We start from the raw sequence: 15,358 nt of genomic DNA on the forward strand, positions 1-15,358 counted from the left end.
AAGTACAACTTGTACAAATAAATTAATTATAATAATAACAATACATTGTTGCTCTTTTTAAAAATGTTTACATCATTTTTCAATAAATGTTATTTGAGATTCACGTGCATACAATATGCTATAAAGCAATAGTTACCGTGTAGTTGATTATTAACATTATTCGCTAGAAAATAGCGATAATTTCCACATTTATATGTAAATAATGTTAATGACCGACGAGTAACGTTATTTTTCTTTTAACGTCATATACCGTAACATACGTATATATTATGAATGGGCATTCAGTATTAACTATAGAACTAACACAGGATTATTAAAGACAGAAACTGCTTGCGTATATTCGAGGTGGAGATGAAAATTAATTAATTAATGTTTATATAAATATGTATTTTTATTATAATGATTATAAAAACACACACAAACACAAATGTATAGTTTATATAATACATAATTATATATGAATAAATAATCAAGGTTTAAAAAATATATAATACGATATGTCAACTTTATAGCAGTATGATAAAATAAATATTTTAATGTCATAATATTAATTATTATTTAATATAACTATGCAGGTACTATATATTATTAAGGTTAATAAATTATATAAAAACATCAACAATTTCTATCTCGTAGAATAAAATTTGCGTTGCTGGGTGTCAAAAGAAATTCAAATTCAGTTTTCAGTTGTCCCTTAAAGTCGATATGAAATTGTTTGACCATCTTTAAAATAAAATTATAATTTATTAGTTGTTATTTTTAACTTGGTTTAAATGTTCTTTGCTAACCTTTGCTAAGACAATTTGAAGTTCTAATTCTATAAATCGCTTCCCCGGACACATTCGTTTGCCACAACCGAACGGTGCGACCAAGAATGGTGATTTCTTCGTCAAATCGTCCAACCACCTTTCCGGTTTGTACGAAGTCGCATCTTTGAAATTTTTATCGTCCAAACACGCTAACCCCGTATGCAATAACACGACAGTCTGAAATAAAAAATATTTAAGTATTCATATATAATATAATAAATTCTACAAAAATATGTCACTATAATAATTACCCCTGACGGTAATCGGTAATTTTCATAATTGACTTCCGATTCCAAAACTCTTGCAATACACGGAGCGGTGGGTAGAAGTCTGGAGAATGCAAAACAAATCAATAAACGTCCATGATCAATTCATTTATATAATGATATTAACACGATTTTACCTGTGAGCTTCGGATATACACGCGTGCAAATATGTGGCCTTGTGTAAATATTCAGCAGTAATAGGTGTACCTGCCGGAGCCAATAGTGATATTTCGTTGTATATCTTTTCTTGCACATCCGGATGTTTGGCGACCAAGTACAATAAAAACACCAGGGTGTTTCCCAGCTACAAAACGTACGTACAAAACTTGATTAAATTTTTATAATTATTGATTCACTTGGTATGAATTATCGTCAATATAATATAAATGTAAATGCACAAATCACTACTTTTTAAATTCGTTTAAAGGCACGGGGTTTCTAAAATATAGAAAACATATTTAAAAAATATTAATTTAGGCTACGTTTATGAAATATATGACTGTATACATCAATATGTCAAACATATGAAAAATATTAATATATTATAAGTGTTATGAATATTTTCAAAATGTTCGCATTACAACTCAGAAAACTAAAGATATACCCTGCTTTAATTAATTATAATAAGTAGGGCTCGGATTTTAAAGCACAATAAATAACAAAACCCACATACAATTGTTTGAAAAAAAACAAAAAAATGTACATTTATTTTAAAAATAAATTGTAAGTAAAACAATTCACATGTATACGTTTTGGATAAAGTGCTTTTATATAATCACCAGATGTGTGAATAACAAACATATTACTTGAATTTCGTGGTTTTAATGTGCCCATAATATTAATTGTGCAATATTACGGCGTACAGAGTCCATGGTTTTATCTATAGATAATAGATCTCCATATTTTTTGATCATTTGTTGCATCACGAATTTTTGCCAGTGTATTTGGCAGCACGAATCAAAATATTCTTGTCTTAACGTCTACTCATATCGTAAGAATAGATTTTTTGAAATATTTTGTTAACAATTTGCAAAAATGTTTATTACTAAATTTATTCATTGGAATATTTGAAGCTAATGTTGAACATAAATCGGCATTAAAATCTGACGTACTACTAAATTATTATAAAAATGATTGAAGTAAAAATTTACACTTTTACGTGTTGAAAAGTTTCATGTTATAGAAGTACATATATGAGTACCGAGTAAGTACTGCACGCTGTCTGTCTATTGATAAGATTAGAATTATAGTTAATACATTTCATAATCAAACCGATAAACGAAAACAATAATAATCCAATAACCGTAAGTCAGTATTTCGTGTTTGACATACAAGTAGGTTGACAATTGTACTTACTGTCGCACATAGCTAAGAACTAAGAAGCATATTTTTATATTTATTATTAATTAAATTAAATTTTTTTATTAATACAATTTATAGCACAATAAACATATTAAAATATCACAGCTGGAATAATTGCAAAAAAGCAAAAAAATTGGTTTATTTGGAATCAAAATTACATTAAAAGAATTTATGTATAAAAATTAGATTTTTATCTCATATATAAAAAAAGAGCATGTACTTTAAAATCCAAACCCTAATTATATTTAGTCTTGAACACGCAATTTTACTATTTTATGTGTTTATTAATTCAAATAGCAATTGTAGTATTTGCTGAAAGTGGATATGAACAAACAGTTTTTATTATTTTTGGTATTTACTAGTTGTGGTCAAAATTAAAAATTACGTACTAGTTCCGGTCAACCAAAAAAAAAGTTACCTATAACTAATTGCAGTCACCCGAAAAAAGGTTACTTACTGATTACGGTCATTCAATTATTGATCTCGGTGAAATTCAAAAGCACAAGTCTATTTTTCGATAGACCAAAAACATAAATTCGTTTTGCGCTTTTGTACCTCAGTTATGGGCTAAACATGTAAAATAACTAAATATTTCTTAACTATATAGTATTTTTATATTTCAAAAATAACAGTGATCGAGCTCAGCTGAAGTTTAGCATTATAATTATCGTAACAAAATACGGTGACGGTATAAAAGCATGGAACTTGTACATAGAAAAAGAATTTCCAGATTAGACTATTTAAAAACTGTGGTCTTCCAAATTTCAAATTAAATTTTTTAGGTAGTAGGTACTCATTATAATTATACTAATTACTAGGTAGGTACTAATATGTAATTTTAATCCATTTCAATATAACTGTAAAAGCTTAAAGTTTAATCTACCGACCTACCGTGACTGCAACTCATATATTACCTATAATTGGCGTGACTGTTACTGATATATCTTATATGTGCTTATTTAAAAAATCAACCATGACCGCAACTAGTATGCAGCTATTTTTTTAAATATCGTATATATATTACGTGTCTTCATATAAAACCATAATAGTAATGATAATCAATAAGAATAATCCCAATATTTTGTCAGAAATTAAGTTATCTATTAAATTAATTTAAAAAAATGTAAGTTGTAACACCCATATCATCAATTATCGTTATTGACACCCAAATAAAAATGATTACCTATATACATAATGTATGATACATTACATAGGTAATTTACATTGAAATATTCAATACCTAACTATTATATGAATGAAACTATTAAATAAATGGGATAACTAACAAACACACATTTCTGTAATAAAATATTATATAGCCAGGTCATATTATTTTCTTTCGATATTTTATAAAGAAAATTAACAGCTCGTATAGTTTGTATTAATATTACCTATTTACCTATAAAAATACTGTACCACATAATCAAAATTTTAAATATATATTTTTTGAAATAACTTGTATTAGATTTAATTTCAAATCATAGAAAAAATTATATTTGCTTGATGGTGATTCAATTTGGGAGGACTTGACTTAGTTTTCGAGGGTCTAAATTCTCCAAACCCCACCTTTATTTGCGACAATGATATACTATAAATATTTATAACTGGTGATAAACGGAAAAATCAATGCTTAGTGGAAAACATTTTTGTTCATACATTTCGTCTCAAAATGAGCAGTTTAAAAAAAAGTTATTGCAATTAAAATGATATAAATATTACGGATAAATAATATATATATAATTTAATTATAACCAATGACTGTCAAGACGTTATCATAATAACCGAAATATACAGTATATTTTATCGTACCTAGATCTTTCTTTTTTACTTTTTAATTCCTGAAGGATTTACATGTGCTCGTTACGGTTCGAGTTACGCTGCAGGTTTAACACTATAATACATTGTTTTTGTTTCACCGTTTGTTACAGTCCTAGTATTATATTCTTTATTATTTATGTGTGCACTCTACTGCACACGAAATAAACTATTATTATTCATTACATAACATTATCGTTTGCTCATAAAATATGGCCGTTAATAGTACCCCATATTATGATATATTACTGTTTTTATTCCAGCGGCGATGTAATCGATAATCGCGGCTTTTTTGTCTCTGTTGTCCAACTCTGACGCCTGCAGTATAGATACGAACACGCTGCGTACGTCTGTGCAAGACTGTTCCTCATCGATCAGTGCTGAGTCTACGATTTCAGACACGATGCTAAATTCGAACAATTCAGAACGTTTATTAGGATTGTATATTTTTAACTTTTCTACAAGTTGTACTTGCTCGTATAAAGCGTCTTCGCTCGCTACAAATTCCTTGTACGCCTTTGTCGGTATTAATTTCCAGAGGGGAAGACCATAAAATGCTTCCTGAGATGCTCGGAACTGACTGGTCACTGAATCTGCCAGACGCGTAGCCGTTTCGCTAACGTCTCCGTCTAAGAATCCGAATCTCCTGCCCAAAATCAACGTACACGTGCCTATGATGGACAACAAATCGTGGAAATCGATTAAATTGTTTATTAAATAACGACTACCACCACTATTCGATTAAACATACTTTCCAATCCCATTCTGTTACAATACGATTCAAATATTTTGACCTCGTTATTGGTGTCTCTAGCTTGGGAAATCAGATTGATAAAATCGTCTGCTAGCTGATTAACTTCTGGCAAGAAACGTCGTATTGTTCTAGGACTAGTAAGTTCTGGTGTCAATTTATTTCTTAACATCGCCCAAACTTCACCTTGTCTGTAACACGTGTACATATTTGTGATTATCAGTAGATTATTTTATATGAAACTAAAATTATATATGTCTCTTATGAATTTACATAATACAATTCTCACGACATAATTAATTACCATTCAGTTTATATTTATTAATATAAATAATTATTATTACTCGTATTGAATACTTAATAAAAAAATCAATTTTCAAGCACCCTTAAACCTATTGTGTAAACTTTAGCTACAAACCCGAATTCTCATATTTAAAATTAAGTAGCATGAGAGCAATTTTATCAATATTCATAAGTACATACTCATTCACAAGTCCTGTATTTGTGTAGCGATCCGGCCGGGACTTTCTGTAGTTCGCCGTTACTTCATTTGGAGGCCGGATAGGGTACTTTCCGCTATTTCGAAGCACTCTTTCGATAAAGTCTTTATCTTTGACACTTATAATTGGTATGTTCCACAATGCTTCTTCGCAAATAATATCCCCATACCGGATAAACATGTCTATACAATTATTAACCATCTGATTAGTGATTATTGATGTTATCCGATTTATGCAATGCATTGAGTATTCCAACAATTAGTATTAAATGTGTAAAATACACTGTAACGGTTAAGTAGGTAATAGGTATGCATTTTATTTATTGATAATTTCATTGGCAATAGAAACACTACTTATATTAGTTATTAGATATTTTGTTAGAGCTTTATCTACAACGAAAAGCATTCAAAGCTGTGTTTTAAATTATAACAACAGTTGAAGTATTTGGATGTAGCTCAGCAGTTTGTGAATCGACATTTTCCTGCTTAACCCGACTTGAAAATCCTCAAAGGTAATCAATGAAACATAACTGGCTTTCCAACTTAGCTTTTTTGGCATTTGAGTCCAAATGGACTGAAAATTTAAATTTTGAGGCATCATTAGTATTTGATGGATTCTAACAAGCAAAAGGATAGAAAATTATAGATGTATTCATTTAAAAAACATTGATGAATCTTCAAAAAATATTCAACATTTACATATTTAATCACGTAAACTTTAACGTAATTTTTATTATTTTTATTAAAAGTATTATTTATTTTGTATTTAAAAAAAAAATTCTTATTGCAAGCCCTCAAAAAATGTTCAAAGTTAACTATTTTTTTTAAAGTATTACTAATATTGAGTTATGATAAGATTATTATTAATGGATTTCATTTAGAAATTTACAGCTAATACAGCTGTATAAATAAATTAAAAATAGTATTAATATTATTTTTTTATAATGTCCCCTCCTACATTTGGTTTTGCACCACCTGATGAGATGGTTTGGCTACAAGCATGCCACTGCTAATTTATTAGTCTTTTGTGCCTAATTTAAAACTATTAAACGAAGTATACAAACAAAACAATTATTATAGTAACGTGAATTAAATTATTTTTGTTCATTAACTTAGAATATTTATTCTGTTAGTTGTTACTAATTTAAACTAAACTGCTTTTGATTAACCTATGAAATTTTATTCATTTAAATATAAAATAATTTCAATTAATTATTCGAATAATTAACAGTGTGTAATACAATCAGTGTATACAGTATTATATAAATATTAAAGATAATAATTTGGAAATAAAGACTATAAGATAATTACATAATTGTACACCAATCGAAATTAAATTTTCTACTTCATTTTAAATAAAAACTTATTTTTTACCATCATAGAGATTCGTATTAAACTATGATTTCATTACTTGTATGTACATATAACATTAATTTTATACATAATAATGTTTTCCCTTCAATAACATGTGGATTATATAACAGTGTGTCGTGTGTGGGCCCTAAATTAAATAATCATATTATTGTGCTTATATTATGCTTTATTGTTATGGTACGTAGTCGTATTTACCTTTGTATGCTAAATGTACGGCATTCAGTTTATACAAACCGAATTTCCAATAGATCCATCTAGTTCCAAATACAGGCAACGACCTTGGTCCTGGAATATCCGCAACTGTTTTATAAATTTTTAGCTGAGCATCTGAAAAAAATAATTATTTATGTCATTGACACGAGCAGTAAAGCCCTTGACCTTGTACAAAAAAATCTTTCTCGATCCAAAAACCAAAACGTCTATTATATTAATTTAAAACTGGCTCTATTGTCTGATATGAAAATATTGTCACATCTCAGTTTATTTTTACACTTAACTATACGAACTATAAATAATTCTCATTATTTTCGCTATAAACTATAGTCATACTTAATTCTGTATAAACAGCACCTAATATTCATTATACAAGTACAAAAAGGTATATATAGGAATAATATTTATTACGACTATACAGTATACATTATGATTTATGACATGAAATGTGATAATTTGACCATAACGTCCATAAGAATATTTATATACTCGCGTAATAATAATATATTATAATTTGTAAATACAAGGTTTATTAATTTATTTATTATTATAATTTATTTAAAATATGAAAATTTTCAATCCATAAAATAAACAATGCGTACGCAAATTTGATGGAGTTAAGGAATCAGGAGGCACGAATGTAGAAATCGCTCAAATTGCGGCACCCCGACAATAAGAACCGAAATTGTGATAGATTTTGTAGTATTATTAATTAAACACATAAACATACACATAATTGTATACACCTACGTAGCTCCAAATTAATTTTGTAGCCATAGTTAAATCATAACAGTCAAATTATTATTTTCTAATAATATTTGTTTTATTATTATAGTAACCGTTTATATTGTAAACATTATTTGTATACAATATTTACTAATATAATACAATTGTATTTTACATGCAATTTAATATTACACATATAGAGCATAGATAGAGATTATGAAGGGTTTAATACCGTAGTGAGGAGCGCTGCATACTCCTATAAAATCACCCTTGCCAGTTGATATAATAATAATTACTATTATTATTTAGTTAATCGGACTTAAGATATATAATATAAAGGTTAATTTTTATATGTTTATTATATATATATATCAATTATAATTTAAAGATACATATGACGTATAGTAATAAAATAGTTAAATCATTAAGTAATCATACAGCATTATTTATATTTATACTTATTTCATTGAAATCGATTAAAAATTGTATGTTTTTATCATTTTTAATTTATATATTTTAGTTTATTTTATCAAAATATAAATAAATAAAGTACCTACTATATTAATAGCACAGTTATTTGACAACCTTTCTGATTTAATTTCTATTTTTTTATTGATCCAAAATAAACATCAGCAACAAAGGCCATTAGTTGTATGATGTTTTACAATAGGTTAAAGTTGACAATTAAATGCCTTTTTTTTTAAATTAGATTATATAAATGTATTTGTTTGAGAAAATGGATTAAGTCTAGGTTATGTTCGTGATGCGAAATTAGTTTATTAGTTTACTATTTATGCAATGTTTTTGAGAAAAATTAGTTTAACCTACTAAATTAAAATTATGAGAATAATATTATAAATGTAATATTGTATACAAATATAAGTTTTCCTTAGAAATAAATGCAGATTCTACACCTGTCTTCTTCACTCAGAGATATACCACAGTTAAAGATCCACTGAACCCGAAATATCAGATGTCTAGATACATAGCGGATCCATTTTCAAAAATTCTATATTATTAACAATCTCTAACTAGTCTAACTTAACTGCTTAAATGTTTCTTAACTAGCTAGGATCCATGTATAATCTATATATATATATATATATATATATATATTTACAATACACATATTTAAGATATTAAATAAACTTAGAAAATATTATTTGGTCGTAATTTATTTGATTACTTTGTTACAAATGAGCGTAAGTAGAATTGAAAAAACCTTGAATTGGAGAATAATTGAAAATGTCGTTTTTTAAGAATCATATAATTGTACTTTAACGTGGATTATTTTTAATAAAGTTGATTGATTTTATTTATAACTAACCTTATTGAGTTTCTTAAATATAAAATATGATCATTTTACTGAAATGAAAAATTGCCAATAATATTTTTGAAAAATGAAAATTTCTATTTTATTATATATATAGATATGTAAATATAATCTATTTATATTATAATTAGTGATAAATTGTGTCTTACCAAACATTAAAATAGCTTATGCCTTATTATGACTTCAGAATAGTATAAGTTATTGCTTGGCTTCGGACACGACTTAGGTGCATCAATGTTTATAAACAATGTTATCGAAATGGGCTACAATATTGAAATGTTTTCAATGTCAAGAACCATCGAAAAAATGTTCATGAACAAACAATAAACAAGGAAATCTTTTTTAATAGTATCTATAAAGTTCTAAAAAAAACATGATATTTTTAACCATTTATTATTTATCAACGACACTGTAAGAAAATATTTGGTTGAAACTTACATAAAAAGTATAGTAAATAGGTACACACTAAATTTAAATTACAAATAATTTAATTACAATTTATAAATCCATAAACCAATCTAAAAGTATACAAATTAAATATTGCAATTAAATTATTAAAAATGTACTTGTTTTTTATGTGAAAATGTATCTACAGCTAAAACTCAAGTTAATTGCGTCTACACAGCAGAATTACAGTTACTCGATAATATTAAACAACGTTATTACAATAAACCCTTAGCTATAGATTATGTGAAATAAGTCTTATTTTTTAAAAAAAAATAAAGAAATTACAAAGAAATAGATTCACATATTATATAACTCGCCAATATTAAAACTAATTAGACTTACCGGGCTGATTTTTTAAATCAGAATAAGTCCCGATGATGAACTTTAACACGAGTTTAATCAGGGCCGTGATGCATGCGACCAATATGCAACAGGCACCTTCGATTTTGGTCCAATATTTCTTCTGTAACACCATACCTGCGAATAATAACAATTATTTCAGCGGTTTTAGCACTATACGCTATACTATACATCAGAATTAAACATAGTTAATGTAAAATATATTGTTAATTGGATTGAAACCGATATAAAAAAAAATCATGAACATTCGTTTGGTACGCAATTATAAAGAGAGGTCAGTACGAAATTACGATAAGAATGATTATACAGGTACGTAATTCGCTTTCATGTATATATAATAATGATATTATTGATTATTATGTATAAATGTATTATAATATTTGTTATTATTATTATTTATTATTATAAACATTTATTTTTATTAAACATTTAAACGTGTAACGATTATATTACGTTTTTCTGCTACTACGATAAGAACCTATTTTGAACAAAACTAAAAACCCATTTTTCTAAAACTTTAACTAAATAAATCCAAAATAGTATTTATCCGTTAAAAATATTTTCTGCTCGAGTATTATACAATATACTTATTTACCCGTTCACAGCATATTACTAAAAAAAAAAGTTAAATACGAAAAATAATTATGTTCACATATATTCTAGTTAGTGGTTACACAAAACAATTATTAACTCAAGGAAACATTAAATTCGAAATAAATACCACATGATATTACACATTTCGACTATATACTGTCTTTGCTGCTAATTTTTAATTAGTTAAATGAAACATAACACGTCACATAAGCCATAAAACAGTAATAACCCATTTTAATTTGTATTTATTTATCAAACTTCCAACTTTTAACACAAGTCTCTTGCTTTTAAATGTATATTATCATTAAACTGTCGTAATGTATTAAAACAATTCAGTAATTATATACAAAGGTTAACACTATAGCCTGACAGCCTGTAATAATATACCGTGTCAAGTGTGTTCAATATATTAATTTTGTTTAGTTGTATAGATAACGTGTTACCAATATTTTGTAAGTTTAAGTGTTATAAATATGTAACAAAGTACAACACAGTATAACTTGAATTTGGCTTAAGTAGTCTTATATAATTTATTGAAATATGATAATATTTCAAAAGGACGTTTCTAAAAATACCACTTAACTAGTCAAATGTATTTCAATTTTGCCAGTACAAGTGGTTTTAAAACAATTTATTGATTCTATACCATCTACAAAATTGTACTCTGTTATTTTGATCGTATATTCCTCAGTAAAAAAGGGGGTAGTCATCATTTCCGCCCAAACGCAAAAGGTTCGATTTTCGTTTCCACCAAATTTATTTCTATCAATATTATTGAGATGTAGTTTGAGAATCCCTAGTTTATTTGCAATGCTATCGATTATCGATGTATGTAGAGATTCGAGATAAACCATTTGTTATTGAGGATAATTGATTTTATGCGTAGTAATTCCTATCTATTAAAAATATACATAAATTGAACAAACCTATATCACGTCTAGATAGTGTGGTGTCTGGTGGGATCGAAGTTCTGTGACCAGATCTGTGAGTACTGTGAAAACAATGATAAAATTAGGAGTATTACGATGGTAGCTGCTGTGTGAATCTTCAATAATATATATATAGGTATTTATTGGAATTTATATAATTTTTTTTTGTAATGCAATTTATAACTAGTAAACGTGGTAAAAAATTATCAGGTTTAAATTTAATTCAAATTCAAAATTTTGAACTTTAATGAAAATTAAGTTAAACAATTTCTTGAGGGGGGTCAATAATAACCACCTCCTCGTGGTAGCTCCTGGGTAACTCTAAATGGTTCTCAAACTATAATTTAAACAGATAGGTAGAAATAGATTTGGCGGAAACGAAAATCAAGTTTTCTGGTGGAAACGACTGGCGTCCAAAAAAATAATAGCAGAATCGATTAAATCCCAAATTTATGAAGAATCAAAATTAGTAATAATTGGTATTATGCTTATATAAATTAATTAATAATTAAAATTAAACATATTATGATATGATATTAATGTATTTATTATTATATTAAACTATAAATAGTTTATGTTCTCTAAAATACTATGTAAAAATTATACTTTTTTGACCATACATTCATATTTGAAATATTTTATAAAAATATATATTCTTGTATATGAATAATAATATTATACTCGTATCTATATGCCAAACTTACCTACATATTTTATATTTGTATAATGTCACTAATACCTAATCTTTATCATTTTTAGTACTTCCAAATATGTCATGTGTTTATATAAATTATTTTTGGATTCATTAAAATGCCTTCAAATAATTTTCTAACATATGCGTATAATATAGGTATACTGAATAATAATTTTATTAACCAATTAAAATACAAAGATAAGCCTTTGATAAAGCTTAAATAAATCAAATCCAATACTTAATTGGTAAATAATCAATGTGCAAAAAATTTCGTTTGCATTTTCATGTATACGTACTCCAAAAAATCGTGTTGCACGTATACACTTTGAGCAATATTCTGGAGTTATAAGATAATACATTGATATTAAACTTATGTATGTGACATTGTAGAAAAATCTATAAGCCAACACAACTGGTACCATTGTTAACCGCAATATTGTTACATTTCATTTCTCTCTTGCTTAAATGTTGGTTTCTTTGTGCTCAGAAGTTTATGTGCGAGAGAGAACCTTCGTTTCTCCCTTCGTTATGTGTATGTTTATTGAAGATCCGAAGCCATACCCATATGTTTAATATATCAATGAGATAATGTAAACATTCCTCTCGTGTTTCTATAATAACTATAGTATAGATGATCACAACCACGAGTCTGCGACCCACCTATATTTTATTTTTATTTTTTAGTTAAATTCTAATCGGAAAACATTGTTAAAAATCTTATGACAAGTTTAAACATTTTAAAACTAAATGACTAAATTGTTATTGTACATTCATAAACGTATAGTTTTATAAACATAGTTGCATGAATGCTTATAAATATATTACTGGACTTAAATTCATAAAATTATAGAGCACAGGGTGAGTTTTGTAAGGTTAATTTTATATTTGGTAGAACTCTTCTTAGCCCCCGAGTCTCCCTAGATCCGTTTAAGACACATATTTATAGGGAACGATGGAACAATCACCACGCGATTATTATCTACTTGTTTTTTTTGTTTTTTTTTGGTAAACCCTTATACTGAAGACAACCCTGGTTTGACGTTACTAAATATTCATAGAAAAATAAAAAATTCAATCGAAGATGTTATCCAAAATTCATTAAAATGGAAAATAATATATTTATATATTATAAATCAAAAAGATAATCTGTAGATAAGTTAATAATTAGAAACAAAAATATTGTGTTTCTTATATATTACAATAGCGTCCAAGTGTACATGAAGAAAAGCTTTTTGATTTGGTTCATGCCTAAAAAAATTAATACCCCTTTCCCCAAGACAAAGTTCCAATAATACATGTGTGACACATCTTTAAAATTCGAGTACTCGTACTACAAGACGTAACAATATGCGACGCGACGCGTGACGGTGCGGTGGCTGTCTACCGTCACAACCGGAATTAATTTAGAATTTACTAGCCAGTCGTCAAGTGTCAATTAAACGGGTTGCACGCGGGATTACGCGACGTGACGTTCGTAGACATAATATTAATATCATTCATACGCGTTATCACGTCGAAGAACCGTCGTCATCGTCGCGCGTGCGTGAGCTTAAATAGGTACAAATTAGGCGATTAAACACGTGCGTTTTTTTTTTCTGTTGTAGTAAGTACTTATCAATTTTTTACACTATTATTGGTTGTACCAATAGGTAATTTTAAACCGTCAGTATAAGAACAACACATAAAAACGAATTGTAAGCCACGAGATAAGCGCGTATACAAGACCTTGAGACATTAATAATTATTATTGCTGTCTGACGTATATATAGCTAGTATTATACACACACGTCGTGAGCGACTATAGTCCTGGCGCTACTGGACGTGTTACAACTCATACCTAATTACAATATATATTATTTACCTAGACAGCTAGACACACAGATAATCGCGTGATGTGCTAATCTCGTTGTGCACAGGCCTCGTGAACCGTTTCTATGTACACGTTTTCTACTGTTCGGCAAAAGAGTAAAATTTATTTGCGTGTTTATACGATCGATTGTTTTGCGTGGATGGGATGGAAATAATTTGCATCGGGTAGTAAGTATATGTAAGAGTTAAATTTTAACAACAACAAAAAAAAACGAATTTCGTATAATTGTTCCGAAGAGAAAGAAATACAATGACGTTATGTACTCTTTGTATATTATAATTTATAGTTACACCTTTATGGCTATAAATATGTATACAATATAGTCTGTACTCACTCGTGAGGCGTCTAATACGTGCACGTTTTTCACGCTCGTCCGCATTCGATACGTAAATACTCGTTGGTTACGGTTTGTTCGTATTCTTCGAGACCGCACGAAAATCCATCGGAAATGTGAACATATAGGTAGGTAGGTACCGTTCTTCGCGCGTGCCGTCGATCGTACGTAAACCGCACTGAGAGCAAGACGGACTATAAGACGACTCTGGAGGCGCACCGTCGTTATATATCGTATACCAAGATTCAAGTTGTACAGACATTTGTACACTAGCGCATTCTTCCTTATATTTTTTCTTCCACCATCATAACGACTTCCTTTAACTTCGCGCCAAGGTCGCGTCGCCCACCACCAATACAACTGCCCGAATCTATTTCGTGCATTGCCGGGCGCTTACAACCCCACTAGATCATTATTTTTCGAGAAATGTTCGATGCGAAAATTAGTCACACACACATATACACACATACACGCATATATACGAATATTATATTATAATTTGTAAATTTGTATAAAATGAAAATATTTTATACTAATAATAATGTAATGGAATTATACAATACATAATTTATAAGTCGATGACAAAATGAAAATTACAGAATACAGACATATTATGATATATTTAATTTGTATCCGTGTAATACAGAAATAAATGCATTTTTTTATAATAAATTTGTGATGACACATTTCTGATAAGTAACAGTAGTAACACCAATAATCGAATAAATAAAATTGCACTATTGAATCAACCACCTATATATAAACAACACACGACATAAAATACAATATATACTGTGTATTGCTGAGATCATACTTGTTTCACACATACTCTCGCATTTTACGTTTTATAATATCAATGTGTAGTAATATGCTTCAATCATAAAATAGATGTGTTGTAGTTATTTATAGATATTCCTTTTTCCATTAAAGAATATGAAGTAGTCACACACAAAGCAAAATTAAAAGGTTAAGAAATGAAAAT

At 27.9% G+C, this 15,358-nt stretch overlaps 2 protein-coding genes across 6 annotated transcripts in view; one reads left to right on the top strand and one right to left on the bottom strand.

Moving 5' to 3' along the window:
* Positions 1 to 366: 366 nt before the first annotated feature.
* LOC132917136 (ecdysone 20-monooxygenase-like) lies at positions 367 to 14,609 on the bottom strand. 4 transcript variants are annotated; one of them, XM_060977731.1, is made up of 11 exons: positions 14,377 to 14,609; positions 11,476 to 11,540; positions 9,938 to 10,072; positions 7,072 to 7,203; positions 5,487 to 5,685; positions 5,004 to 5,194; positions 4,502 to 4,923; positions 1,213 to 1,379; positions 1,061 to 1,139; positions 789 to 986; positions 367 to 723 (listed from the first exon to the last, which is right to left on the bottom strand). In XM_060977731.1, exons 3-11 carry the CDS (start codon positions 10,068 to 10,070, stop codon positions 616 to 618), a joined length of 1,629 nt encoding a protein of 542 aa, XP_060833714.1. In that variant the 5' UTR covers positions 10,071 to 10,072; positions 11,476 to 11,540; positions 14,377 to 14,609; the 3' UTR covers positions 367 to 615. The 4 variants fall into 4 exon arrangements, with proteins under 4 accessions (XP_060833714.1, XP_060833715.1, XP_060833711.1 ...); XM_060977732.1 differs by lacking the exon at positions 11,476 to 11,540 and having other exon boundaries at positions 4,502 to 4,658; positions 4,728 to 4,923; positions 14,377 to 14,606; XM_060977728.1 differs by lacking the exon at positions 11,476 to 11,540.
* LOC132917134 (FGGY carbohydrate kinase domain-containing protein) overlaps positions 13,591 to 15,358 on the top strand; it is a 29,596-nt gene continuing 27,828 nt past the window's right edge. Inside the window, exon 1 of one of the 2 annotated variants that reach the window (XM_060977723.1) lies at positions 13,591 to 13,775. The gene's annotated coding sequence lies outside the window, so the exon portion shown is untranslated. Of the gene's footprint in view, positions 13,776 to 14,001; positions 14,210 to 15,358 lie in introns of those variants that run through there. The other variant, XM_060977725.1, reaches the window with a different exon arrangement.

The sequence above is a fragment of the Rhopalosiphum padi genome, chromosome 1 (genome assembly GCF_020882245.1).
Source record: "Rhopalosiphum padi isolate XX-2018 chromosome 1, ASM2088224v1, whole genome shotgun sequence".
In the NCBI taxonomy this organism is placed as follows: domain Eukaryota; kingdom Metazoa; phylum Arthropoda; class Insecta; order Hemiptera; family Aphididae; genus Rhopalosiphum; species Rhopalosiphum padi.

Bases quoted from the DNA above. Each gene is read 5' to 3' on its own strand.
- LOC132917136 (XM_060977728.1), bottom strand. From the start codon at position 10,070: ATGGTGTTACAGAAGAAATATTGGACCAAAATCGAAGGTGCCTGTTGC. The intron at 5,686-7,071 runs GTAAATACGACT...ATAATTGTATAG, and splicing joins CGTACATTTAGCATACAAAG to ACATGTTTATCCGGTATGGG. The intron at 1,140-1,212 runs GTAAAATCGTGT...TGCATTCTCCAG, and splicing joins TGTATATCCGAAGCTCACAG to ACTTCTACCCACCGCTCCGT.